Source organism: Odocoileus virginianus, chromosome 3, assembly GCF_023699985.2.
Source record: "Odocoileus virginianus isolate 20LAN1187 ecotype Illinois chromosome 3, Ovbor_1.2, whole genome shotgun sequence".
NCBI classification, from domain to species: domain Eukaryota; kingdom Metazoa; phylum Chordata; class Mammalia; order Artiodactyla; family Cervidae; genus Odocoileus; species Odocoileus virginianus.
The window spans coordinates 74,342,951-74,369,930 of NC_069676.1; the positions used below are offsets into that span (position 1 = coordinate 74,342,951).

Sequence of the window (26,980 nt, forward strand, 5' to 3'; positions counted from 1 at the left end):
TAGAATCATAGTCTGAGTTTTTCTCCTGTGATGTTTCTAGGTGGCCACGTGACAAGTGCCCATACCCCGGCCTGACTTTTCAGAAAGCATCAGCCTTCTGCCAGACCTGAGATAATGGATGTCAAGGACCGGCGACACCGCTCTCTGACCAGGGGACGGTGTGGCAAAGAGTGTCGCTACACGAGCTCCTCCCTGGACAGCGAAGACTGCCGCGTGCCCACCCAGAAGTCCTACAGCTCCAGCGAGACTCTGAAGGCCTATGATCACGACAGCAGGATGCACTATGGCAACCGAGTGACGGACCTCGTTCACCGGGAGTCAGACGAGTTCCCAAGACAAGGTAGGTGGGGCTGCCCGCGCCGAGGGTCCGCGCTGTCTTACTTGCTTGCGCTGTTGCACATCGATGCCTGAGGTTGGTGGAAACAGGGAGCAAAGCAGGTCTGCATTAACTCTCCATTCAAGTGTAGTTTAAGAGAACAATCTTCTTGTCAACCCATGTCAGATTCCTATGGGGACCACAGAAGGGCCTCTTCTATCCGAGACACTTCAGTCCTTTGACAGTTTGGATACTTTTGGAGACATGCCAGGGTAGGTTTTGATCAGATGTAACAGAAAGCAGACCCTTGGCTCCATGAGGGATATCCCTGTGACCATCATGGATTGCGGTCCCAAGGAACATGGAATTATCTGTGATTTTTAAACTATTCTCCTTGAAACTGAGACACAAGCCTCTAAGAGTTCAGATTTCTCCTGCTTCTCACATTGAGCTTCTCAGTTATATTCTCTTTGAACAAATAGTATAATGATAAAAACATATTTGAATCTCTCTCCACTCCCCTCCCATATAATAATATTTAATTTCTCTCTCCCCCCCCAAAAAATGTGGTGTTAATTCTGAATTATTCATGTTTTTAATGTTTTGAAGTATAGGTCAGTTCCAATTCCACTGGTATAATTCCCACAGCTGCTTTCACCTAAACGTAATTTTCTTATACAGTTTTGATTTCTTTGGGGAGGAGAATGTTTTCATCCTAAGCACTAACAGTTGGCATTCTCTTTTTAGTCACTATCCATGGGAAGTTTTGGTATCACTTGTGATGAGTTGCTGTAAATGTATGGATGCCTGGACCCGGGCACAGTGGGAGAGGCAGCGTGTCTAAGTTGACTGGCTGGCTCCAGGTCTTAGGCTTTGTGTACCACCCTCGCCTTATATGTGATTTACATAAAGTGTTAGCAAAATTACCAGTGGAAACGCAGAACTGCAGTGAATGCACCAGGAAGGGGTGCTCTGCAGTGCCAAAGGTCAAGGTTCTACCTGCTGGTTTACTGCCTCGTGCGTTAATACTGATTCTATAGTTCTTGTTCTCTGTCCGTGTCAGTAAATGTTGCAACTAATTTAATTCTTCATTAGATACCCTAGCTTGTGTCTTATCCCTTTCAGGCCACTATAACAAAATACTGTGAACTGGTAACATATAAATAGCAGAAATTTAGTTTGGCACAGTTCTGGAAGCAGGGAGGGTCACAGTCAAGTCCTAGCAGAGTTGAGTACTGCTGAGAGGTGACTTCCTGGCCCATAGACAGCCATCTTGTCCCGTGTCCTCATACAGCTGCAGAAGGCAAGGAAACTCTCTGGGGCCTCTTTTATAAGGGCACCAAACCCATTTATGAGGGTTCCACCCTTGTCATTCATTTACCTCCCAAAAGCCCCACCTCCAAATACCATTGAGGGTTAGGTTTCATATACAAATTTTGGAGAGTCACAAACATTCAGTCTATAGAAGCTTCAAATTCCATCCCTGGTTTCTTAATTTCCTTAGCTTAGCTTACTTAGTCTTTTGTTTATTTCTTAGAAAACACTACTTATATGTAATATATATGTATATCTCCTTTAATTCAGTGATTGTTCTAAAAACATCATGTTCTCAAGTGCTCCTCCATTAGCCTAGCTTCACCTTTTATATTTAATGAAACATTCCACAAAATCAGTGGAGAAACAGTTAAAAGTTTATCTCTACTGCCTTTGTAGACCCTTGCAGAATGCACTTGTTATTTAATCTTCACTCTTATTTTCTGAGTTAACTGCATGTAAATGAAACACATTGCAAACAAGGGGAGGAGGGTTGCTTGAAAATTGCTCTGTATCAGATGTCTTTGATCTGTGAGTAACTTCAACAAGTGTTTTACTTTGTTAAGTTCTCACCAGACCCCAAAGTGCATGTAGTGGAAATTAGAAAGGAAAAAAAAAAAAAAACGAGGACTCACAGCTTAATTAAGGGAAGGCTTAACTATCCAATTTGATAAGTGAGGATACCTGCCTGTTGCTTCCAGGGGTGTCTCTCACACAAGACTGAGATATTTTGAAAGGTGATGCACATTCAACAAGGTTGACTGCCTTTCATTTTCTGTTGTGTTTTCTGTTTCTTTTATGATATTATTGCGGATGTTTTTGTTCCTCATGATTCTGGGCTAAAATGTGGCCTCTCCTTCCTATGTCTCATTAAAGGTGCATCCTGGCTTCTGATCATTGTGCACTGAGCTGAAGATCCTAGATTATTGTTGAACTGTGGATTTGCCTGTCACCTTTTCCCTTATTAATATTTACATAAAATGAAACCAAGTGCCTGGGATTTTATTTTCAAATATACCTTTATTCTTCCTGTTTAATCTTGTTCCTCTCCATTGATAATAATGAAAGTCGCTTGGCCATATCAAACCCTTCGCTTTGCAATTAACAATTCACACATGCCTTGTGTTGTTATTGAGCCCATATTTGTTTGTGTAATGTGTTTGCATGAATTAAAAACTGTGCAGGCCAAAAGTAGAAATGAAAAGGCATTGGAAGTATTTGCATATGCAAGTGCAATTCCTTCTGAAGACATCTATGAATTTATGCATGAAAATGTAGTCAGTCTGAGTGGATCTACTTTGATGGGTTCTAAAATTGAACTCTGCAGGAAGTAAATAAGCACATATTTAAGGAGAAGAGGAACAGGAGATACAATCTGGCAAGCGGCATTTTCAGTGTGAAACTTAGTCACTCCAGAGAGGGTTAAAACAAATTTTACTCTCAGTAATAACAATAATTTTTTTAAAATGTCACACATTTCCCATTTTATTTTCTTATTCATGAAATCAAAGAGGAGGATCATCTCAGCACTTATTAGCCTAGAGGTACATTAGCAAGGATCAGAGCAGGATCATCTCCTACGGTATTCTTATTTAAAACCCAAGACAGCGATCATAAAACAAACACGCTTCTCACTTGCAAGCAAGTTTGGCAAACACAGTCGGATGACTCTCCAGATGCTCAGAGGGGAAAAGACTTGCCAGTTAGTAGAAGTGATTAGGAGCTGGGGTCAGACCTCGTCCGGTTTCCCCAGCTGGCCAGCAGCAAGCATCAAATGTGAGAACCTGCCAGGTCCCAGCAGGAAAGATGGGCCACAAGTTCCCCTGAGAAGCTTATGGAAATGCTTGTCAAAGTAAAACCCCTTTGCTTGCTTTCAACACAGAATCCTCCTCCTGCCTCCTTCTCCTGTGGGTCTCTCCTAAGAAGAGACAATGCAAATTACCTGTCTGGCCTCTATTATGTTGGATTCTCCTGGTGTGAAGGGAGAAAATGACTGACCTTAGGTCTGTGGCCGCTGGAGTAATTAGTAATTAGTAAATGACTAATCCTGCACTAAATAGCATCCTAGTGGTCTGAAAGTTAATGCACCTGACAAAAGTGACCAGTGGTCTGATCCCTGGGTAAACCCAGTCCCAGCCTGATCTATGAAATAGATGCCACTTTGAATAATACAGGTCAACCAAGTTCTCAGCCAGGTTGTATCAGCTTGTCGTTTTGGACCCTGAAGTTAGGGTGTAGAGCAGTGTGATACACAAGACATCCTCCTGGGGCTTAAGAGTCTCAAGTTAGATGTGAACTCTGCTTCTGCATATTTATGTACTTCTGAATCTGGTCTAATACTGTGCTTCACCTGGATTATTATACAGTCTTAGATATATTGAATAGCAACAACAATAATCACCAAAGAGTAATGGCTAGCAGTCATGGAGATTTTCCTCATCAGGTGCCCATTTAAGCACTTTACTTGTAGTAGCTCAGTTAATATTCATGGTAAATGTTGTAAAGTAGATACTATTATTAGTCTGTTTTTTTCTGGATTAGGAAAGCAAGGCATGGGAAGGTTAAAGAAATCATCCAAGGTCACAAACATAGGAAGAACTAGAGACAAGTTTCCCATACAGGAAGCTGGATTCAAGAGCTATGTTTAAACCAACGCATTTGAGTACTTCTCAAATAAATAAGTAAACCAATGAAAACCAGACATTCAGCCTCAGTCAAAGGCTGTGAAATTCAATATATAAACCTTTTAGGTGTCAACACACCTATAAGGCTTTCTCAGTATAGGAACTATAATCAGCTAAGGTTGATGGAACCTAGAATGAGCTCCACCACCAGCAGCACTGCTGATCTGGATTCCTGTTCTTGCCCACTCCCCTCCATGTGCACAACTATCCCAGACTCCTTGGAAACCTTCCTTCCTACAAGACCTTTCCACCACCCACTCCTGTAGGAAAAAGTTTCCAGGGTCAATATGTGTGCCAGGCTAGTCAGCACCAATTCTTTGCCCTCCCAGAGGTCATCACTTTTATGCACCACCTCTCATTCAGGAACACTAACCAAGCAAGGAGTCCCTCTCTAAATACTTTTTCTTAGGTGAGCAGAGTTTCTGGGCTATAGTCAAGGCCCAGTGTACCAGAGAGTTCCACCAGGCTGCCTATCCCTCAAACAGCCCTCCTCTCCAGGTAGTAATGCAAGCCTCTTGAGAGGGGGCCGAGATTAAATTCTTTCTGTGTACTTCACGCTGTCTGTTTGGGTCAAGGTTGAAGAAAGAATTGGGGGAAGATTGGAGTTTTGAAAGATTGCTTGTATCACTTCTCTCCATCAGATCTAGCAGAGAAATAACTTGACTAACCCTGTAAAAATACATCAACACATAACACATATGCATTTGAGACTAGGTTTGATTTTGGCATGTCATAAACCAGTTTTCACTCTTGTGATCTTTAAAATAATTTGGGCAGTACATTTTTGCTATGTGTAATTTGGCATAACATAACTTTAACATGTGCTAATGATCTGAAAACTCACGAACCAGTAAACTCAAGCGGTTACCTGTATCAATTAATGTATATTATAATTATTGAAGTACATTGGAAACATATGAGCATTTCTGTTTATACCGTTGTCTTAATATAGTTACTTATCCACTGTACCCAAAGCACCATTTAGGTTCTATTTTGAAAACCCTAGCCTTTTAATTTACCTGTAATGATAAACTTTTACATTTTAGGGACATTCAAAAGTTTGGTTGATAAATATCTGGAAGATTTGACCAGTAGCTTTAGGAGATTGCATTCCATTTATTCTTCTACCCCTAGGCAGGACTTCCTTTTCATACCTCAACTGAGAATAATATTTTATCAATACTTCTTACTGTTTGGTTATGCTGTTGCTTTAAAAAAAAAAAAATTGAAAAAAAGAGAATTTATAACACTTCAGTGGATAATGATCTGTTATCTTCTTGCTGGCTAACTCAAATGCTTGTTGCTTCAGCTGAAAGGCATATGGGAGAGTAGTTGCAGACCCAGAGTTAAACTGTGTCTAAATCTCAGTATCGATGTCTTTGAGCAGTGTGACCTTGATCACATTAGAGAATGTAGACTAAGTCTTATTTTCTGTTCTTTTAAACGTTTCCACCAATAAGATTATTGGGACCCTTTCTTATGATGATGCACGTATCATGCTGTGGATGTTATCTTTCTGTTAATAAGTGCTGAATACATGCTAACAGTTATAATTACTATCATTTTAATCTTAAAGCAAGCAAGAGTGGTGATCGTCCTCTTTCTAACCTTATTATGTGCAGCACAAATATCCTTTTCCTCTTGCTTAGGTTTGTTTCCTGTGACTTGTAATAGTTCTGGCTCCTCGAAGCCAGAAATTCTGTTCCAGCTGCTGGACTCCCCACACACCATACCTTTTGCTCCCGAAGATGAGCATAACTCATAGATTATTTCCCTATTTTTAGAAAGGAATGAAAGATACCATCTAACAAATGTCAGCTGATGCCAACACACTGTAGAGTTGCTAGTCAGACAGTTTTATAAGTAAAGAAAACAGAAAAATGCTCGAAGGTAGTGGCATTGGATGCAATGTTTTAACAGATGTGGCTTTTATAGCATAAAATTGGCATGTAAATCTGAGGAACGGGTTTAAATTACAAGATTTTATACATATAAACTCTGGATGAAAATGAATTCATTCTCATCATGCTACATGTAATACTTTGAAGTCGTTGTCACTTAGAGTGTTGCGCTTTTCTGGAATTTCATTGTTGATATTCTCTGCCCCTCTAAGATTACAATCTTCCTGTCTCCCAATTGTTATTCTTTCAGTAATTACCTATTGTCAATTTTACCTTCAACTTCAGACCTAACTTTCTTTGGATTGGTGTCCTTTTTCTGCTTTTATTTCCCCCGTGGTAATTCTCCATTTCAGCTGTGATGTCTCCCCTTTCTTCTCCACGGCATCTCCTTTCAAACAGCCTTGTTTGTATAATGTCAGCGGTCACAGCTTCTCCTTCTCAAGACTCATTCAGTTACAAGTAAAAGTAGGAAAATATCCCATCTGAAATTAACTTATGCAAAAATCAGATGCTTTGTCTTACATCATTGGAGAATCCAGAAGTATATCTGGCCTCACACTTATCATATCTTGTTCCTCCTTCTCTTTACTTGGCTTTACGCTGATACGTTTAAAGATGTCTGTTGCTAACCCCACTCTCAGATTTCTTCGCTGGGCAGCACCATTGGAAGCAGTCTTCGGCAATCATCAGCAGAACATGCCTAAGGAAGGTCCGTGTGGGCCTGGCATGGGACACATGCTCATGGCTCTGTCATTCTACCTTCAGCTGGCCGTGTCTTGGGCTTAGGCTATCCTGTGCCTGGAGGTGGCTTATGGTGAGTACCTCCAAGGCCTGATGGCATTAATACTGTATAGCAAATAAATGTCCTGATGTCAAACATAGGTAAGAAATATCACCATGTCCCCAATACTAGCAGCACTCAAGTATGAAACACATGTGGTCTTTCCAAGCTCCATTTCTGCTTTTCCAATTGCCTTTGGAATATTTTTCTTAAAAAATCATGTGTCAAATATAATGGTCTTTTCCTCAATATCTGTTTCCTCCCCCCCACACCTTCCCGCCAAAACCTCAGTTTGGGGGAATGGTATTCCAACATTTACTTCTTAGGAGAGTCTTGTAAGACTCTTTTTTTCTTGCTTGTCTATATTGATCTTCACTATATTGTGACCATTATCCCTCTTAATTTTATTTTAGTCCCAAGCTTCCTAACCCATGGGAAGCTTCCAACATTGCAATATTATCCCTCTGCTTCACCATTTAAGTTGCCTTTTTCCCTTAGTCTTTCCCCTAACATTTTTTTTTTCTTTTGTATAATGGATAGTCTGGCATTTCTAAAACACTGCCTTATTTTTAAGGAGTAGCCATGAGTCAACTGTGTTAAGTTATGGTGCTCAACAATGAATAAGGCAAAATGACCACTGAGCTCACAAAACTTCACAATCCTAAAGAGGAAAAATATAATAGACATAAAACTAGATTTGGTCTGATAAGCACAGAAAAACAGAAAATATTAAATGGCTCTGGGGAGGTATCTCATCCAGAATTGTGCATCAGGGATCTCAGAAATTGTGACGCTCCTTCATACTCTTGAAGGATGAGGAGGGGTTAGGTGATCTAAGAGGCAAGAAAGAGTATTCAGGCAAAAGATATAACATATCCAAATATCTGGATGTGACAAAGATGAGTTGTTCTAAGGATATAAAAGAAGTTCGGGTTCGCTGAATGTGGCGTGGGGACATATGAGATGGAGTGGAAGGGAGAAACTGGTTCCTGAAGGCATTTCAGAGAAATTATGCTTGCTTCAGTTGATGGAGTATGTTACAGGGACCCAAGATGATCAGTGAGGTGGGATAGGAGGCTGTGTTTTGTTTAAGCAAGGGAGCCTCGTGCCCTAAACTGGGATAACAGAGATGATCCGAGAAATGTTGTTGAGGAACAGAGATGGTTGACTTTAAGGACCCTATACAAGTGGGAAACAGGCATACTAATCTGGTTCTCTTGGGCATTGACTAATATGTTCTCCTACAAAGAGAATATTGCCTTCCTGATGCCAAGATCACTTTAAGAATCAAAAAAGATCATTGTTTGTAAATAACCCCTTAAAGTGGAAATCCCTAAAATTGTTACTTCAAGTTTCCCTGCAATAGCAACATAAGCCAGCATATAAAAATATGGTATTATAAAAATTTGAATGTTTTTCTCAGTCTTATTAGATTTGTCTATGCAAAGAATGGCACCACCAACAGAGTATCTCATATGGGTCCAGGGCAAAGAAAACATAGGAAAAGATTTATGTGTTGTCTGCTGCCCCTCTGTGTGACCATAACACATTGCTCATTTTCTCTTATTGGCTAAATAAATCAGGAACTCATACCAGATCTGAGCACATGCCTGAGTGTATATTTTATTCCTGCCAATTGGAAACTTGACTAGCAAAAGCAGGAGGATGTTGAGAATATGAAATCAATATTTCCTGGCAACTCGTGGGACAAGCAAGGTCAGGGAAGGAAGTAAAGTCAAGAACATCACTAAAGTTTCTGGCTATGGTAACTGACTGCATGTTCCTGCTTAGCACTGAGGATGGGCCATTTGTAAGTTCAGATAGGATGTATAACGCAGACCTTTTGAATTTGAGGCGCCCTCAGGCCACACACATGTCAATGTCTAATAGACAGTTGAATGTACAACTCTGAAATTCTGCTGAGACATTTGAGCTAGATAGAGATTGAGGAGATGCCAGCTAAATAGTTTTATGGGACTTGGTGTGATCCAGCCTAAAAACTGCTATAGAAGAGCTGTTTGTGAAGAAATTAAGTGGTCATTCTAATTAGTTTTGCTAATTGTCACTGGGAACGCTTTGGGCTTTCCTGGTGGCTCAGACAGTAAAGAATCTGCCTGCAATGTGGGAGACCTGGGTTCGATCTCTGGGTTGGGAAGATCCCCTGGAGAAGGGAATGGCTACCTACTCCAGGATTGCCTAGATAATTCCACGGACAGAGGAGCCTGGCAGGCTGCAGCCCACAGGGTCGCAAAGAGTCTGACACGACTGACTGACTTTCACTTTCACTTTGGTGTGATCAACCAAGAAAAAATGTACAAGGAGCAGAAATAAAGGGCTCACATGAGAACACAGGTAATCAATCAATAGACAGGAAGAAGATCCTGCAAAGAGAATGGAAACAAACAAAGAAAAAAAATTATTCCTTTAGATACTCTACTGAGTCCATCTAAACTTGACTTAGCGTTCCTTCCAGGTAAAAATAGATAAAACAATACCTGTTGTATTTCCCACGCCACTGCAGTGACTTGGCTTCCATTTGCTCCCTAGGTCACAGGTCACAGTCACTGCACACGGGCCATGCTTGGCTCCTGTGTTCCCTTTGGTCTACAGGTGGCGTTAGACGTTTGAAGGGTGTGCCCTCCGCCGTTGCATTCAGGTCCCCGTTTGCCACAGGTGCCATGGCTGCTTTTGTCTTAACGCCTGTCCTTCTCTGTAGTCTCTTAGGTTACATGCCAGGGCCCTGAAGGGTGTTGCCGTTGCAAACCAGCCAGAACTTTCCTGTGTCCATTCCTTCCTGGTAGAGTATCTACCTGCCCATTCCAGATGTATTCATCCCACAAGGCCTAAACTTCAGATCCCCTCTATGGAGAAAGCTCAGCCTTCTGATTTCCACGGGCCCCCCATGGCTGTTCTTGTTGTCGTTACCTCTTAATGAGTGACTCAGAAACCTTGGCACATGGAAGTTAGGACTCCCATGAATAAGGAGATAAACTGTTGCAGAAACCAGTGCTCGAGAAACCAAGCACCACACTCAGAGAGTGCGAGAACTCAAGTTTATTACACCGGCGGGCCCAGAGGCGTTAACACTCCAAGCTCTGAGCCTCAACAAAGGGGTTGCAGAGTTTTTATAGACAGACTATAGTGGGCAACACTAGCTGCTGATAGCCTTGTTTAAACCAAGGGGTTTCACATGCGCGGGACCAGCAGTCAAAATGGGGAGGGGAATGCCTGACCTTTACAGGGACAGGCATAAGATTAAGCAGGTTTGCAGGAGCTGGGCAATTGCAAAGAGCAGGACAAGGGTGAGTGAGATAAGCTTCAGCTCCTAGTATTGTAAGTCCCTACTTTCTGAGACTACGTGACCTATATGATCCAGACTTTGCAAAGAGCAAGCGGAGTTAAAGAGGCAGAAGGAGCAGGAGGTTATGTAAAATTTTAACTTTTTTTCTTCAAAACAAAGTGCAGTTTTCTGACTCATGAAGGCAGTGACAAGAGAATTTATTTCCATTAGTGGTTTGTTTCCTGTTCTAATGAGAAGAATTTAAAGCACCATGACTCACAGAAGGAATCTGCTTAGAAATCTGGGTTGTGTATCTCTGGCATGGCAATATCAAATCTCATGTTGTGAAATGCCAACTTGCAAGAGTTTTCTACAACACACTTTGACACGCCTATGTTGAAATTCACTACCATTTGCTTTTTCTGCGTATTGGCAATCCAGTGACAGTATTGATTTTCCAGGCTGGTGCTACATGCTGCAGTCCTGTCTCTTTTGGGACCTACTATGTCATATGTGTAGGGAGCCTTTAGTGCACTGCGCTTGGTGGCAGGATATAATTCAGACCAGAAGCTTTAGAAAAACGTCACTGTGAGAGGTGGGGTAATTGCCTATGCCTGTCTCAGGATACTTTGCACTCTGAGTTCATAAGGGGTGCTGGCTCACCCACTCATGAATCATCATGCCGATATTATCAAAGGAGACGCTCCATTTTCAGTGTCATATTTTAGGTTTATAATTTAATTTTCAGCTCTGGCAATTCCAGAGCATCTCTAGGGACATATGAAGGGGAAGGGGCTGGTGTCTGGCCACCATGAATTCACATTCATTTCTTAATTGGCACATATATTTCACAAGCCCTCTCATTTTGCTGCAGCCAGATTCCATCATAGCACCAAGTTACTCAAAATTCCTACCACACTGACTGCTTTCCTTTCCACTCAACCTCAAGTCAGATCTACTTTAGTAATAAATGTCTGCTGGGAGCCATCAGAACAAATACCGAGTGTGCACAAAGATATTAAAAATAAGTGCAACACAGACTTATTTAATAATGTCCAATAGCCTTTTATAATAATTGGAATATTTTACCAAAGTTATCATGAGAATTATCTTTAACACATTTTCTCTAGGATGGGAAGATCTTTCTGGGGGGGGGGGGGAAACCTACACAGAGAAAAGTCAGAGGGACTCTGTTATATTCTTAGCTGGACCTGTTATTCTCCTCCTTTTTCCAGAGCTTTTTCTTTGGCCAGAACCACCAGATGTGAAGCTTCTCTTTGTTCACCCTGATTTCTGAATAGTAGGCATCGGGCAGTCACTGTCCCAGTGGGATGTGTTTTATTTTAAAAATAGTTTGAAGTGCTTCCTTTTCAATTCCCCCTCGTCCATGGCCACCTTGACTATATAATAGGTGCTTCTCAGTCTGTCCTTGTGCAGTTCAGGTCCACTCCACATATGGGGAGTTAAAGCAGTCAATTTATTTGCAGCTCTGTGAACCAAAATGTTGAATTTATTTAGAGAGTAATTCCAGTGGATTAAATTTGTTTCTATGGATCTATTTGCTGTAGCTGGAACATTGACAGAAGAGAGGACTATTACTTTAATGTCCTCAAAAAAAAAAAAGAAAGAAAGAAACAGTCAACTGCAAGGTAAATATCCATAGCTCCCAAAAATCCCTCTCAAAATGACTGCAAATGCAGGGGACACTATCGACTTTAAAAAGGTTCCCAACCACCTGGCAGCCTCAGGATCAAATGTTCCTTAGTTCACAGTGGCAATGCAGTGAATGCTCACAGACTAACCCCCATCTCTACCCGCTGCAAAAGCCCAGCCTGGAGGTGACCCAGTTAACACTTTGGCTTCACAAGCCCAGAGATTGGACAGCAGGGAGGCTCCAGCAGAGTGGAGATATCCTAGCTGAGCAGGGAGGAAGCAGCAAGTGGGGCCACCCCCTCATGCCATTTCTGAAGTGGCCACTCATTAGCCTCTTCTGGGGAGTTTTGAAAAGTCCCCACACCCAAGCCAGTTCAATCAAAATGTCTGGCAGGGGAGCAGGGGAGAGACGCAGGTTTGGATCTGGGCATCAGTATTTTTAAAACGGTACTTTTACATAAATGAAACATCTCAAAGGATTGAGTGCAACAAGGACACACTACAGAAAGTAACAGTTTCTTTGATAACTGATAGCATTTCAAGCTTACAGGGCCTAGTGCTTAGCATAGTGACTTGAAATCTCACTTTTCATGCAGAAGCCCCTAATTTCAGTTTTTTCCTAATTCTTAGAGGGCTTTGATTCATAAATACTGTACAGCCGGGAGCGCATTACATCATGTTTCCAAATCAAATCAGTAATGAGCAGCTATTCGATGATGTCTTATTTATCATAGGTTCTGTGATGTCAGGGTCTCCCTGTTCCAAGTCACAAGAACTAAGGAGACTGAATTCCTCCAGAACTCCTGCTTCCCATTGTATATTCTGTTAAGCATTAAACACAGGTTTAATTTGAGCACCTGCCTTGAAATGTAGCACATAGTCAATTAATTGTGTCTATTGATCTACCATCTTCAATGCCAAAGCCGTCATGATGAATTGAAGAAAGACAGGCAGGTTACATGTATGGTGAAAGGTGAAGCCAGTGAGGAAGAGTAATGTTGACAGTGGGTTCCTACCTGCTTTTTGATTTGAATGTTTATTAAGCCTGAGAATAGTTCAAATAAGGTTGAAAGTCTGACACTCACAGGGAAGGTAAGATCATGGAACCAAGTAGACTGGGTTTTCATCTGTATATCATGGTGGAGATTGTCCTGATCTGGATTATTTATGTCCAGGCCATGCCTCTCAGCTCTAACGATTCGGTGCCTTTGGGAATTCAGGGCTAGTGTTGTTAGATCTTTCAGCTTTTCAATAAAATTGAGAAATGTGGATTTCATTTTCATAAAATACTCAGATTTTATTTATTATTTTTTTGGTGATTCACATTACTTCTTTTTTTAATTTTATTGGAGTATAGTTGATTTACAATGTTGTGTTGGTTTCAGGTATATACCAAAGTGATTCAATTATATATTTATTCATTCTTTTTATCAAATTCTTTTTCCATATAAGTTATTACAAAATATTGAGTAGAGTTCCCTATGCTATACAGTAGATCCGTGTTGGTTATCTATTTTATGTATAGTAGTTCAGTTCAGTTCAGTCGCTCAGTCACGTCAGACTCTTTGTGACCCCATGAACCGCAGCACGCCAGGCCTTCCTGTCCATCACAAACTCCCGACTCCACCCAAACCTATGTCCATTGTGTCGGTGATGCCATCCAACCATCTCATCTTCTGTTGTCCCCTTCTCCTCCTGCCCCCAATCTTTCCCAGCATCAGGGTCTTTTCAAATGAGTCAGCTCTTTGCATCAGGTGGCCAAAGTATTGGAGTTTTAGCTTCAACATCAGTCCCTCCAGTGAACACCCAGGACTGATCTCCTTTAGGATGGACTGGTTGGATCTCCTTGCAGACCAAGGGACTCTCAAGAGTCTTTCTCCAACACCACAGTTCAAAAGCATCAATTCTTCTGCACTCAGCTTTCTTTTTAGTCCAACTCTCACATCCATACATGACTACTGGAAAAACCATAGCCATGACTAGACGGACCTTTGTTGACAAAGTAAAATGTCTCTGCTTTTTAATATGCTATCTAGGTTGGTCATAACTTTCCTTCCAAGGAGCAAGTGTCTTTTAATTTAACGGCTGCCATCACCATCTGCAGTGATTTTGGAGCCCAGAGAAATAAAGTCAGCCACTGTTTCCACTGTTTCCCCATCTATTCCCCATGAAGTGATGGGACCAGATGCCATGATCTTAGTTTTCTGAATGTTGAGCTTTAAGCCAACTTTTTCACTCTCCTCTTTCACTTTCATCAAGAGGCTCCTTAGTTCTTCTTCATAGTAATGTGTATATGTTAATCCCACATGTTGCTAGAATGGCCACTTGTGGGGCAGGTTAGGGAGGCTCTGTACACAAGCTGGCCTCATTTCCTGCCCTGGAATTTTCTGATGCTAAAGTGCTGAATGCCCTTAAAGACAGGAAAAATGGAGTGTCAGAAAGTCCACCGCTGGCAGATGTGGGGCCCCCTTGACCAGTAAGTTCAGAAGCCAGTGGGTAGGAAGCCAAAGATAAATGCCCCTCCCCTCTGTCCTGAGAAGCACAGCTGGAAGCTTCTTGGCAGGGTCCACCTCCATTGTCACTAAACACCCACAGCAATGGCCAACTCTACAACTGATTCTTGTATTACTGTTCCCTCCTATCCTGTTTTTCATCCTGTCCTTCACTCTTGCTGCTTTTAATCACATCCCAAATAATATACCTATCCACAAGAATTTTTCTCAGCTTCTGCTTACAGGGCAAAGTGAGTTAAGACCTTTGGCAGCTAAATTGCTGGAGGAATCACATGTAGGCCAAAGGAAGACTGTAGAGAAGGTGTAGCTCCTAAAGCTGTCAGTGTAAGACTTCTTAGCTGGGAAATGGTTGATCTAAAAAGAAGGCATTGAGCTTTCATTAGAGATGTGTCTTGGTACTTACTAAATTTTGGAAGGTTTGTGATTTGCTTTTTGGATGTTATTTTACATAAGAAATGTGATTGTTTTCCTGTTTCTTTGGTTGTTTTTCTCAACAACTCTTAATAAACTTTTAATTTTAGAGTAGTTTTATACAAAAGTTGCAAAAATACAGAGTTCCCTGTTTGGTTGTTTTTGTTGCTTGCAGTGCATGAGAGATTCCTAACCACGTGCTTAACAAACCTGATACTGCTGTTTCCCCTTGAAAGCCATTTTATCAGATCTCAGACAGTGCAGAATAGCAAGCTTATCCTGTAAGTTCCTTGAGGACAAAGACAATGCCTCATGCATCTTTCCTTCCCCTTTTGTACCAGCCAGAGTGCTGTGCATGGGGACATTTAATAAAGATTTGTTGAACAAGGAATCCGCATCACACATTAGAATCTGGAGGGATCACATCCAGTGCCCAGCTCTGCCTCCAATCCACAGATCCTCTTTCCCCCTCCCCACAGGGCAGCTTTTCCCCTGTGTTGTTTCAGTTTGGCCATGAAAGATTGAGAAAGAACACTGGAAGGCTCAGTTTTATACTCAGGGCTGGCTTTGCCAGACCCCCCACCTCCTCAGGCACAATCAAGTAACCTTAGTGCCAGGTCGGCCAGAGCTGCCTCTTGGCTGCCCTGGTACCCTGAGAGCTTTCTAGGACATGCCTGTGCCCTGCACGTCATGATATATTTTTAGCCAAACCCTGAGTGAAAGCCAACATGGATTTTGCTTCTTTTCTAGATTGTCTAAGCACATGTCTTTCTTGTTTATGGTGTGGCTTTAAAAAAAAAAAGCAATGATAACACATGCTATAATTTCAGTCTCAGATCTAAGAACACCTTTAAAAGGTCCTTTTATTAACCCTTTTCAGGAAACTCAACCAAGTTGATCACAAACCCATGAAAGATACAAAATTAATGTAGTTGTGAACAACTTGCTTTTGTTCTACCTTAGTTTAAATCTCAGGAGAATGAGTAGTCAAAGAATGTTAAATTATGCAGTAGTTTAGTACTGTAAGCTACTTGCTTTCAGTCTTTCACAGAATTAGAAGGATTCAGCAATCTATGGAAAAGATTCAACACAGTTTATAAAGGGGTTTGGTCAGGAATGAAATGAACGAAAGGTACCTTCTTTCACAGAGTTTTGTTGTGTCTTATTTTTTCTAATAATAATACCTTTGATTGAGTACTTATGAAGTGCCAGAAGTTCTTCCATGTACCATACCCATATGCATTCAATATCTCCCTAATTTTAAAAATGGAAACACAGGAACAGAAATCATAGATAACTTAAACGGAATGGACAGTGGAAATTCACTGGAGTATTTTCAGCAGAAGAGCAGTGTCTTATCATTTATCTCATAGAGAAAGCCCTGAAGTCTCTGTGGGAAACAGATCCTAAGTTAGTTAGAGAAAGTCAGCAGGGAAAATAGGTAAAAGCTATCTAGGATTGCTTAAGGAAAACAGCATCCTGAGCCCTACGTGAGATTCAGATGTGTCTGATGGACATTTGGAATCTCTGAGTTCATTCATACATGAAGGGTAATAAGCTCACCTCTTGTACTGGATTTGCTAAGTTTCAGAGACGTTTTGTAGAGCATAATGAAAGCACTTTCCAGCTCGATCTTGGCCTTTATCTGTAAGTCTTACTTTCTGGATCAGTGGGTCCAACCTTCTGTTCTTTGTCTCAAACCACGTGCCCTCCGCTGGCCTCCACTGCCCTCCACACACAGTGAGTACTGACTTCTCACTCCTCAGCTGTCCTTAGCAAACAACAATTCCTTGGCTTTTCAGAGCTGAGTTACCTCTGATGTATCACAGCTTTTTTTCCTTAAGAGAGAAGAATCTTTATTTTTAAAGACCAGAAAGTCCTCTGCCATACAAAAAACATAACCATCCCTGGTTGTATGGACTATCACAGCTTCTAGTTCACAGGTAGATTTTGTACAGAGATGCAGAAATTCCAGTTAAACCGAGTGTGGAGGAACCAAAACATGAAAGTGGCTAACAGCTCATCTTGAAAATGTGCCACTTGCATGACTGACTTAGCCCCCAGGCCAACCAATTATTCTGAAAACTGTCTCTTTGGAGCTTACTGTCACTATTATCCATTTCCCCAAATATGTATCACCATAGCACTCCCCTCTTGCTTAAGGCAGAGACAGAAGAGTTGTAACAATAATGTTAGTAACTGAACTGTTACTGTCTCATTATAACCTATGAGATTCATACATGAGGATCATCACTATACCTAAGGACAACCAAGCTTTAGAGGGTTTAGCTACCCTACTCAGAACAGGCACTTTGTATAAAAGGAATGGAAAAGAGCTAAACTTACGCAGTCTGACTTAAGTGGCTGCTGTTTGTAGGTACTTGGAAATGTTTGTTGATTGACTGTGTAAAAAACATACTTTCCTCTATACTTGCTGGAGGGAAGAAATCAAATCCAAATGTTGAGATGGTCTGGACGGGCAGGCTGCTGAGAAGCAAAGTATCATTACAGCTATTAAGACAGTGCAGAGGGCTATTCTGGTGCTTGGATCTGTGCAGCCAGATGGAAATCATAGTTCAGGCTTAGTGTTGTCAGACAGCAGAGGCTTCGGGCCAAGGGGAAGGCACGGGTGAGTGATTTTTGACTGTTTATCTCTAATGTGTGTGGCCAGTGTCACTCCCATCTCTCATGGCTGTGATTTATTCTATTATACTGTCAGGATTAAAACACCTTAGCAGGAGGAAAAATAAAGGGAGGGATACAAATGCTGTGTCATTGATGTGACAGATGCTATTTCTCTGGAAACCATGGACGACAAGGGCATGGAAGCACTCAAAAGCAGTAGAGCTGGAGAATATCAGAACCAGGCAGATCCTTGGGGACCATCTGTTTCAAACCACTCATTTGACAGATAAGAAAACGGAGACTCTGGGGCTTCTCTGGTGGCCAAGGTCCCACAAACTCCTAAGTTTAAAGCTAGAACACTAGTTCCCACGTCCCACTTCAAGGTTCATCCTGTTCGGTCACCTGCTGGTCAAGTTCATGATTCCTTCCCTGCATTCATAGAGTTGAGTTTTACGTTTGTGAGTTTTACATTCTACATGAAGTAAAGAATCAGTCTGTATTAACGTGGTTAAAGAAAAGTAGGAGGGACTTCCCTGGTGGTCCAGTGGCTAAGACCTTATGCTCCTAAAGCAGGGAGCCCAAGTTCGATCCCTGGTCAGAGAACTCGATCCTGCATGCCAGCTAAGAGTTTGCATGCAGTAACTAAGATCTAGTGCAGCCAAATAAATCAATAAAGTATTTTTTTAAAGTACAAAGCACAGGCAGGAGAATGTTCCCTTTGCTCTCTAGTATCCATGCAAGTATTATTTATTTTAACCACAGAATGGTGGTCCTTAGCTCTTCTCCCTGTTATCGGTTTTGGCTGGTGCCTTTGCATTCTCTCTCCCAAAGGAGACCTCTGTGAAATGATGGGCTGAGCGCTTCTCTGCCTGCTGCAGCCGCCAGCTCCTTGCTGTGTCCTTACCTTACCTCACAGGCTTCATCTCCTGTCTCTCTCCTGCTGTTTCCTATGTGAACAGAGAGGCTGGATCAGAGCAAGTCAGAGCTCCAGCCTGCCAAGAAACCCCAGTGCCTGCCTCTCCGTCTCCTGCCTCCCTCCTGACTTGTTCCTCTGCACAGATTTTCCAACAACTCAGATGTTCCAAACTCCTTGAAACCAGTAAAAGGACCCAGAATTTGAAACAGAAAGACAGAGCTTCAAGCCTATGCCAGATCACCATGTGCGATGTGATGCTGGGCAAGTCTTAGGTTTTCCTGGGGTGAAGTTGTGTTCCTGTATACAGTTGGTATCTTGGTACCTACTCAAAAGTGTAATTTGGGGGATAAACTTTATTAATGGTGAAATAACTCATAAACAGTGTTTGTTATTACCAGATTGTTACTGTGAGTGAAAAGTGTAGTGACAAAAGAGGTTGGGAACTCTACAACTCTATTCATGAATCTCTGTGAGACCAAACACATTCCTGTGTTGATGGAGACATCTTGCGGGACAGCCTGTCCCAGCCCAGGAGACTGAGCCCAGGGCTCCCCAAAGCCATTGGATCTTCCTGGCGTCAAGGTGTGCCATGCACTCTCCTCACCAGAGCCCTTCAGTATCACCCATCAGCAGGGCCAACTTCCCAACTCCGAATTCCATTTATTACTTAGTGGAGAAGCAGCATTTCTTGTGGCTCAAGTCTCACCAAGCCCCCCATGTAATTAGGCCATCAAGCTCTGGCTGTACATTTCTCTAAGAGATAAGTCTGCCACATCATAGGCTGAGACCATGGCGTTCAGCGATGTCCATTTCTCTAGGCATGAACATGGACACACACTTGTGAAAGTAGCCCCTGAGAGAGAAACCAAGGGAAACCATTGCGGAGGTGAGAGTAGGGGCAGGGAGTGGGGTATTCCTGCTCAGTCAGAGCTCAAACTCATCTGAAACCAGTCTCGCCACATAGTAAGTGTATCTTTGGAGGAGGTCTCACTCAGTCGTGTCCGACTCTTTGCGACCCCATGGAAGGTAGCCCACCAGGCTCCACCGTCCATGGGATTTTCCAGGCAAGAGTACTGGAGTGGGTTGCCATTTCCTTCTCCAGGGGATCTTCCCAACCCAGGGATCGAACCCGGGTCTCCTGCATTGCAGACAGATGCTTTACCGGTTGCCTAGAGTTCTAAATGATCTAGTTTTACAGGAGCTAAAATCTTTATCTGTATGGAGGTGCTTTTAAATTAAAAAAAAAAAAAAAAGAATCATTTTTCCAAGAGAATGCTTCTGTTGCCTCTAATATCCTCCTACTCTGTGTCCCTGCACTGAGGCAGGTAAGCTGGCCGTGGATGTAATGCCACGAAGGAAAACGGGAGGAAGACCTCTGTCCTCTCGCTCTCTGATCCCAGTGGGTTGGTACCAGAATAGAAGCAATCTTTTCCACAGCTCAAACCAGGGATGGATCCCTCAGAAGAAAACTTCTGTAAACAGCTTGAAAACCTCATTCGCTGTTTGCTTTATCCTCATCCCCATTCAAACCTTAGCGCTGTGGAAAGGATTCGAAACCTCAAATCCAGGCTAGTTGACTTTAAACCCTAGGAGATCACTCAGTCAGCAGACACTTACCTATGGCAGGCTTTGTCCCTAGTTTTGTTTGGGAGCTGGGGAAACATGAAAAAGGTGTAGTTCGTGCTCTTAGGAAATTCACAAGCTCATGCCGGAGAGGTAAAGAGAGCTCAGTCATGCTAACACCAGACAGAAGCTAGCTTGGCTGACAGAAGCCCAAAGCATTAGGGAAACAGAAGGAAAGGCTTCCTGGAGACCATTGTCTGTTGAGATTTTTGCAATGTGAGTCAAGGTTGAGTTTGCTGAAGATTTCCTGAGATCCATTTAGGATTGCTCTAGTGTGAACTAGATTACTAAAATAGACCGAGAAAATAGCATCCCGATATTTAAATATATGATTACCCTTTCTTTATAAGTACTTAGCTGGAAGTGTCTTAGGATGAATACTAAAGCGCCTGTCTGTGAATGTACACCATATTGGAAACAGATTTACTGTCCCAAAGTGTAATGCTTACTCAGCCATCTGATGAGATTTGAGCGCTGAACAGTTTGAGAGGGATGCATAGAGCTGTTTTATTACAAGATGCTGTTATGAGTTATAGCAGCTTTCCTTATGCTATACGGCTGTCGCCAAACAAGTTACATGAATATAAGCAGTTTTATTTGCAATTTTTTGCTTACATTTTCTTAGCATATTCCGATTATGGCTTCTCACAGCCCGATTCATGCTCCCGTGGCAGTCCCAGTATATTGCCTTATTCAGAGCCAAAAGGAGCCTTTAAAAACATTTGTAGAAAGTCGTCCTCTGAGTATGCAGTGTTTGTGTTTAATGGATGCTATCACCTGGCACTTGTTTAAAAAAAAGAAAAAAGAAATGAAAAAGAAGACTTTTCACTCTTGAAAATATGTGTTTATTTCAGAGACAACCTAATAAACACATTAATTAGCCTCTTGTTTGATGCAGTTTCAGTGACCTCTGAGTAGGAGGTTTTGTGTCTTAGAAAAAAATAAATAGCATTTTGAATTTCATTTGATCAGGACTGAATCTGAAACAACTAAAGTAAAAAAGAATTAATTTCATATGAGAGATGTACACTAGGCTTGGTTGTTACATACAAATTATAGGCTGGAAAATTAGTGTTGTTGATTCTCCTTGAATGTGTGAAAGTAAATCAGAGAAATTGATGACGTTAATAAAAATGATAATAACAGTAAATTAGTTTATGCTAAATGTAAATAATTGTTAAGCTGGGAGCCAGATGAACCTGAATAGCTAGGGACTTAGTTTAAACCCCATGTATTTATTTTTTTATTTTATTAATTATCCTTTTAATCAAATGAATTGTGCTTCATAATTACAATCAATATTTAGCATACAGTGCTCAAAATTCAGTGTCTTCCTTCATTTTGCTGTTTATTTTTGGAAAACAGTGTGTTCATTAGTGCGTGGCTTGGCCCAGTGTTTGAGAGATGCTGGACCTTTGCACATGACTGCATGACAACCAAGCTGCTTTGACAGGCAGGGAAGCACAGGCTGCTGCATGGAGTTTTGGGTAACTTGGCTTCCCTGGGGGCTCAGTCAGTAATCTGTCTGCAATGCAGGAAACCTAGGTTTGGTCCCTGGGTCCGGAAGATCCCTTGTAGAAGGAAATGGTAACCCACTCCAGTATTGTTTAGCAGGTTACATTCCATGGGGTTGCAAGAGTCAGACACAACTTAGAGATTAAACCACCATTCTTTAAGAGTCTTTTAAATTACTAGACAATTTGTAAATACCAAGTATATAAAGAAGAAAATTATAACAACCTATTATTTTACCTCCCAACAGTAATTGCTATTATCATTTTGAAATATTTATTTTCTAACCTCTTTTCTGTTTATGCATTTGGGTAATGTGTTTTAAAACTTGGAACTATATGTACTACATAGTACCCTACTCATTTTACTTATTATGTCATGAATGTGTGCTTTTTCTTAAAATATTCTTCTGATATAAGTTTTCCTTAACAGCTGTGTGGTGTTGTCATATGGATATACCCACACTATGCTTTTCATTTAATCTGTTTCCTCCAATGGAATGTTAGTTTTCATGCATTTTTTATTATAATGCTCCAGTGAACATCATTCTATATAAATCTCTATGCATGTCACTAATTTCATCTGAAGAACTTGTAAACATTTTATTTTATTTGGCAAAACTGGGCACTTGAATATTAATGTAGAAGGAAAAAAGAGCAAGTAGGCTAGGCTTTAATACTGGTTTAAACATCTAGGGTCATTTTAAAATAAAATTATAGTTCCATTTACAAATCATGTCCCAACATCATATTTTATAAAGTATCACTTTGTTGTAATGATACTTTGCTAAACCAATTTTTATATGTATGAGTGTGGAGATCCTATGTCATATTTGTCTAGAGCCCAGTTAAGGAGGGGTTCCATAAGATGAAATGACTACCCCTCAAACCTCAGGATTTTTGCAACAGCATCTTAACTGCTAAATCCTATGAAATTAAGGATTGTATCATATAGTTGTAGGATATACTTTTAATTATTTCACTTGACTGTACTCATATATATTTATATACAGTTCAGTCAAGTTCAGTCACTCAGTTGTGTCCAATTCTTTGTGACCCCAGGGACTGCAGCACGCCAGGCTTCCCTGTCTATCACCAACTCCCAGAGCTTACTCAAATTCATGTCCATCAAGATGGTGATGCCATCTAATCATCTCATCCTCTGTCGTCAACTTCTCCTGTCTTCAATCTTTCCCAGCATCAGGGTCTTTTCAAGTGAGTCAGTTCTTTGCATAAGGTGACCAAAGTATTGGAGTTTCAGCTTCAGCATCAGTCCTTCCAATGAATGTTCAGGACTGATTTCTTTTAGGATTGACTGGTTGGATCTCCTTGCAGTCCAAGGGACTCTCAAGAGTCTTTTCCAACACCACACTTCAAAAGCATCAATTCTTCGGCATTCAGCTTTCTTTAGAGTCCAATTCTCACATCCATACATGACTACTGGAAAAACCATAGCTTTGACTAGACCTTTGTAGGCAAAGTAATGTCTCTGCTTTTTAATATGCTGTCTTGATTGGTCATAGCTTTTCTTCCAAGGAGCAAGCGTCTTTTAATTTCATGACTGCAGTCACCCTCTGCAGTGATTTTGGAGCCCCCCCAAAATAAGGTCTCTCACTGTTTCCATGGTTTCCCCATCTATTTGCCATGAAGTGATGGGACTGGATGCCATGATCTTAGTTTTCTGAATGTTGAATTTTAAGCCAACTTTTTCACTCCCCTCTTCCACTTTCATCAAGAGGCTCTTTAGTTCTTCTTTACTTTCTGCCTTAAGGGTGGTGTCATCTGCATATCTGAGGTTATTGATATTTCTCCAGTCATCTTTATTCCAGCTTGTGCTTCATCCAGCCTGACATTTTGCATGATGTACTCTGCATGTAAGTTAAATGAGCAGGGTGACCATATACAGTCTTGACATACTCCTTTTCCAACTTGGAACCAGTCTGTTGTTCCATGTCCAGTTCTAACTGTTGCTTCTTGACCTGCATACATATTTCTCAGGAGGCAGGTCAGGTGGTCTGGTATTCCCACTTCTTTAAGAGTTTTCCACAGTTTGTTGTGATCCACACAGTCAAAGGCTTTGGCATAGTCAATAGAGCAGAGGTAGATGTTTTTCTGGAGCTCTCTTGCTTTTTCGATGATCCAACAGGGGTTGGCAATTTGGTCTCTGGTTCCTCTGCCTTTTCTAAATCCAGCCTGATTATCTGGAAATTCACAGTTCATGTACTGTTGAAACCTGGCTTGGAGAATTTTGAGCATTTCTTTGCTAGCGTGTGAGATGAGTGCAATTGTGCAGTAGTTTGAACATTCTTTGGCATTGCCCTTCTTTGGGGTTGAAATGAAAACTGACCTTTTCCAGAACTCACTGCTGAGTTTTCCAAATTTGCTGGCATATTGAGTGCAGCACTTCAACAGCATGATCTTTTAGGATTTGAAATAGCTCAACTGAAATCCTGTCACTTCCACTAACTTTGTTCATAGTGATGCTTCCTAAAGCCCACTTGTCTTTGCATTCCAGGATATCTGGCTCTAGGTGAGTGATCACACCATCATGGTTATCTGGGTCATGAAGATCTTTTTAGTATAGTTCTTCTGTGTATTCTTGCCACCTCTTCTTAATATCTTCTGCTTCTGTTAGGTCCATACCACTTCTGCCCTTTATTGTACCCATCTTTGGATCAAATGTTCCTTGGTATCTCTAATTTTCTTGAAGAGATCTCTAGTCTTTCCTATTCTACTGTTTTTCTCTCTTTGCATTGATCACTGAGGAGGGCTTTAGCTTTTGCCTTTAGCTTCTCGTCTTTTCACAGCTGTTTGTAAGGCTTCCTCTTGTATTTTTATATACATGTGTATAAATATAAACATGTGTGTTTCTGTGCTTCGTCATGTCCAACTCTTTGTCACCCCGTGGACTTTAGCCCACCAGGCTCTTCTGTCCATAGGGTTTTCCAGGCAAGAATACCGGAGTGAGTTGCCATTTCCTTCTCCAGGGGATCTTCCTGACCCAGGGATCGAACCCACATCTCTTATGTCTCCTGCAATGGGAGACAGATTCTTCACCACTGTGTAACCTGGAAAGCCCATAAATATAAATGTATTAAACATGTATGTTATATAAATCACACAGAACATACAGCATATATTAACACACTAAAATATTTACACATTTATATTCATGAACATACAAGAAAATCATATTTATTAAATGTATGTTATATTATTTAAAGAATTTGCACATAGAGTTGGGGGCTTTGATTGGATTTGGTTGTGATGTATTTTAATCAGATGATCATTAGAACAATTAACAATAAATCCCAGGTCATATAATAATCTGATCTACTATTAGTTTCCATTTACCCTAACTATAAATTATTGACTAGAATTTATTTCAGAAGGAACTGTTGCATCCTGGTTCAGATTACACAAACACCAGAACAGAAAGGATGGAATCAAGAGACAAAGGCAAGGATGACTGGATTTTTCTGTCTATTTTGTGTGTGTCTGTGGGAAGCTTTCCACCTATACAACAAATCATCTCTGGGGAGGACAGTGTCATGATATGAGAAGGGCACGAAAAATGAAATGATGTCTGATTCCCGTGGGAAAAATAGGTCTTATGTGAAAATTAATCTCAGTGTGTTACAACATTTGCTATATAAACCTGAACAAAAGAAGAGGAAGAAAAAAAATATTGTGAGGAGATGCTTTTCCCCACTGAAGCTATCTTTTATAGTCATCTCTGCAGTTTCGTGGGGCACTGCCAAGGTGATGCACTATAAGGCATGATGTTCTTAGAGGGCAAAATAGACATTGTGTAGCCAGCACACGTGCTGCTGGACGGGACCCTGGCAGAGGACTACCCTGTCCTCATGGAGCCTTGACTCTGACACTAACTTACTTACATTACCTTGGCAAGTCAGTGGCCCCCTGGAGGCTTCAGTTTTCTTCCCTAAAGTGAGATTAAGAAACATGGACGATCCTTAAGATCCCGCAGGTTACTCCTGTGTCTGCTGTTCTGAAGACTCAGTCTCAGCTCTTCAACTGACTTGCCAGATCTTTGAATATATCTAGTCATAATTAATTTCATAATTAATTATTAATACCACAGTATGAGAGATCTGATGAGCAAGAATGCAACTATATTTAAATGTGCAGATACATGTGGGTGCCGTTTGGAATAAAGAACCTCCAGCATGTGTGCTCAGTCATGTCTGACTCTTTGCGTCCCCGTGCATAATAGCCCTCCAGACTCCTCTGTCTGTCCATGGAATTCTTCAGGCAAGTATACTGGAATGCGTAGCCATTCCTTTCTCCAGTGGGATCTTCTAGACCCAGGGATCGAACCCATGTTTCGCATTGGCAGGCAGATTCTGTACCCCTGAGCCCCCAGGGAATCCACTGAAGAACCTCCAGATGGCTCCCCGCCCCCTGCCAAAGGGGTGTCCTTTCTCCCCTACCGACCTGCCCGAGTGTCATTTTCACACTCACCGAGATTCTCTATCAGATTATGTCATTCCTCTTCTTTGATCCAAGCGCATTATGTTTATAAATATTGAATTACATACATAGTCTCCCAGTATTGCCATACAGTGGCAAATGGTGATGTAAAGGGATTAGGTATTTTGGAAAAATTCATATGGATATTAATTACATATAGGAGCAGTCACAAAAAATCTCTTTCTTTAGGTTTTTGCTTCTTGCACTCCTGAGAAATTGAATGTTTGTTCTCCTATTATGCTTATCAGTAAATTCTTAATTTTGTTAAAGAAAAAAAAAATCCAGGGCAAGTGCTTACATTATCACCATCATCTGCTTGAAGCCTGAATTTCATTAAGTAGATTGTTAATAAAATGAGGAATGATATATCACAACTGCAACGCTGTGTCTCCCAAAGTTAATGAAGAGTTATAATTTTCTAGACGACAAATTAAAAGGCTGTTAAAATGGTTGGTAAGACTGTCAACGGATTTAGCAACATTCCAATTAAAATAGTGCATTAAAGAGAATTAGAATCTTGAATTTGGAGAAATGAGAAAATATGTTTAATATGTGATTTAATATAGTTAGGAGCCCCAGAATCTTTACATAAGATGAGATGAATATCATCTTAAAGATGATATGACACAGTTAACAAAAAGTGGGACATCACCATCTAATATAGTTTCACAGACTCATTCAAAAATTTGCTTGCCTCAAACATTAAAATTATGTTTTATAAATTGTATAAATAATATTTAAGCAATGGTAGCCTAATATATAAAATGTTATTAGTATATGTATATGATATTAATATATGTTAGTAATATATGCATTTTATATTACCTCTTCCTAGCAAATCATTGATTTTCATTTTTCTTTTTGATACTAATCATTTGGGATACCTAGAATAGTTTATAGAACATAATGAATTTTTACATAGAATAGTCATATTTTTATATGCTTTTTTTTCAATTAT

General features: G+C 40.9%; 1 protein-coding gene across 5 annotated transcripts in view; it reads left to right on the plus strand.

Moving 5' to 3' along the window:
* Window positions 1–26,980, plus strand: part of TENM2 (teneurin transmembrane protein 2) — a 1,355,454-nt gene that overhangs the window by 327,369 nt on the left and 1,001,105 nt on the right. For all 5 annotated transcript variants that reach the window (XM_070465745.1, XM_070465746.1, XM_070465747.1 and 2 more), the window contains exon 3: window positions 41–340. In XM_070465745.1, the coding sequence (XP_070321846.1) occupies window positions 115–340 (226 nt within the window). In that variant the 5' untranslated portion in view covers window positions 41–114. The remainder of the gene's footprint in view (window positions 1–40; window positions 341–26,980) is intronic.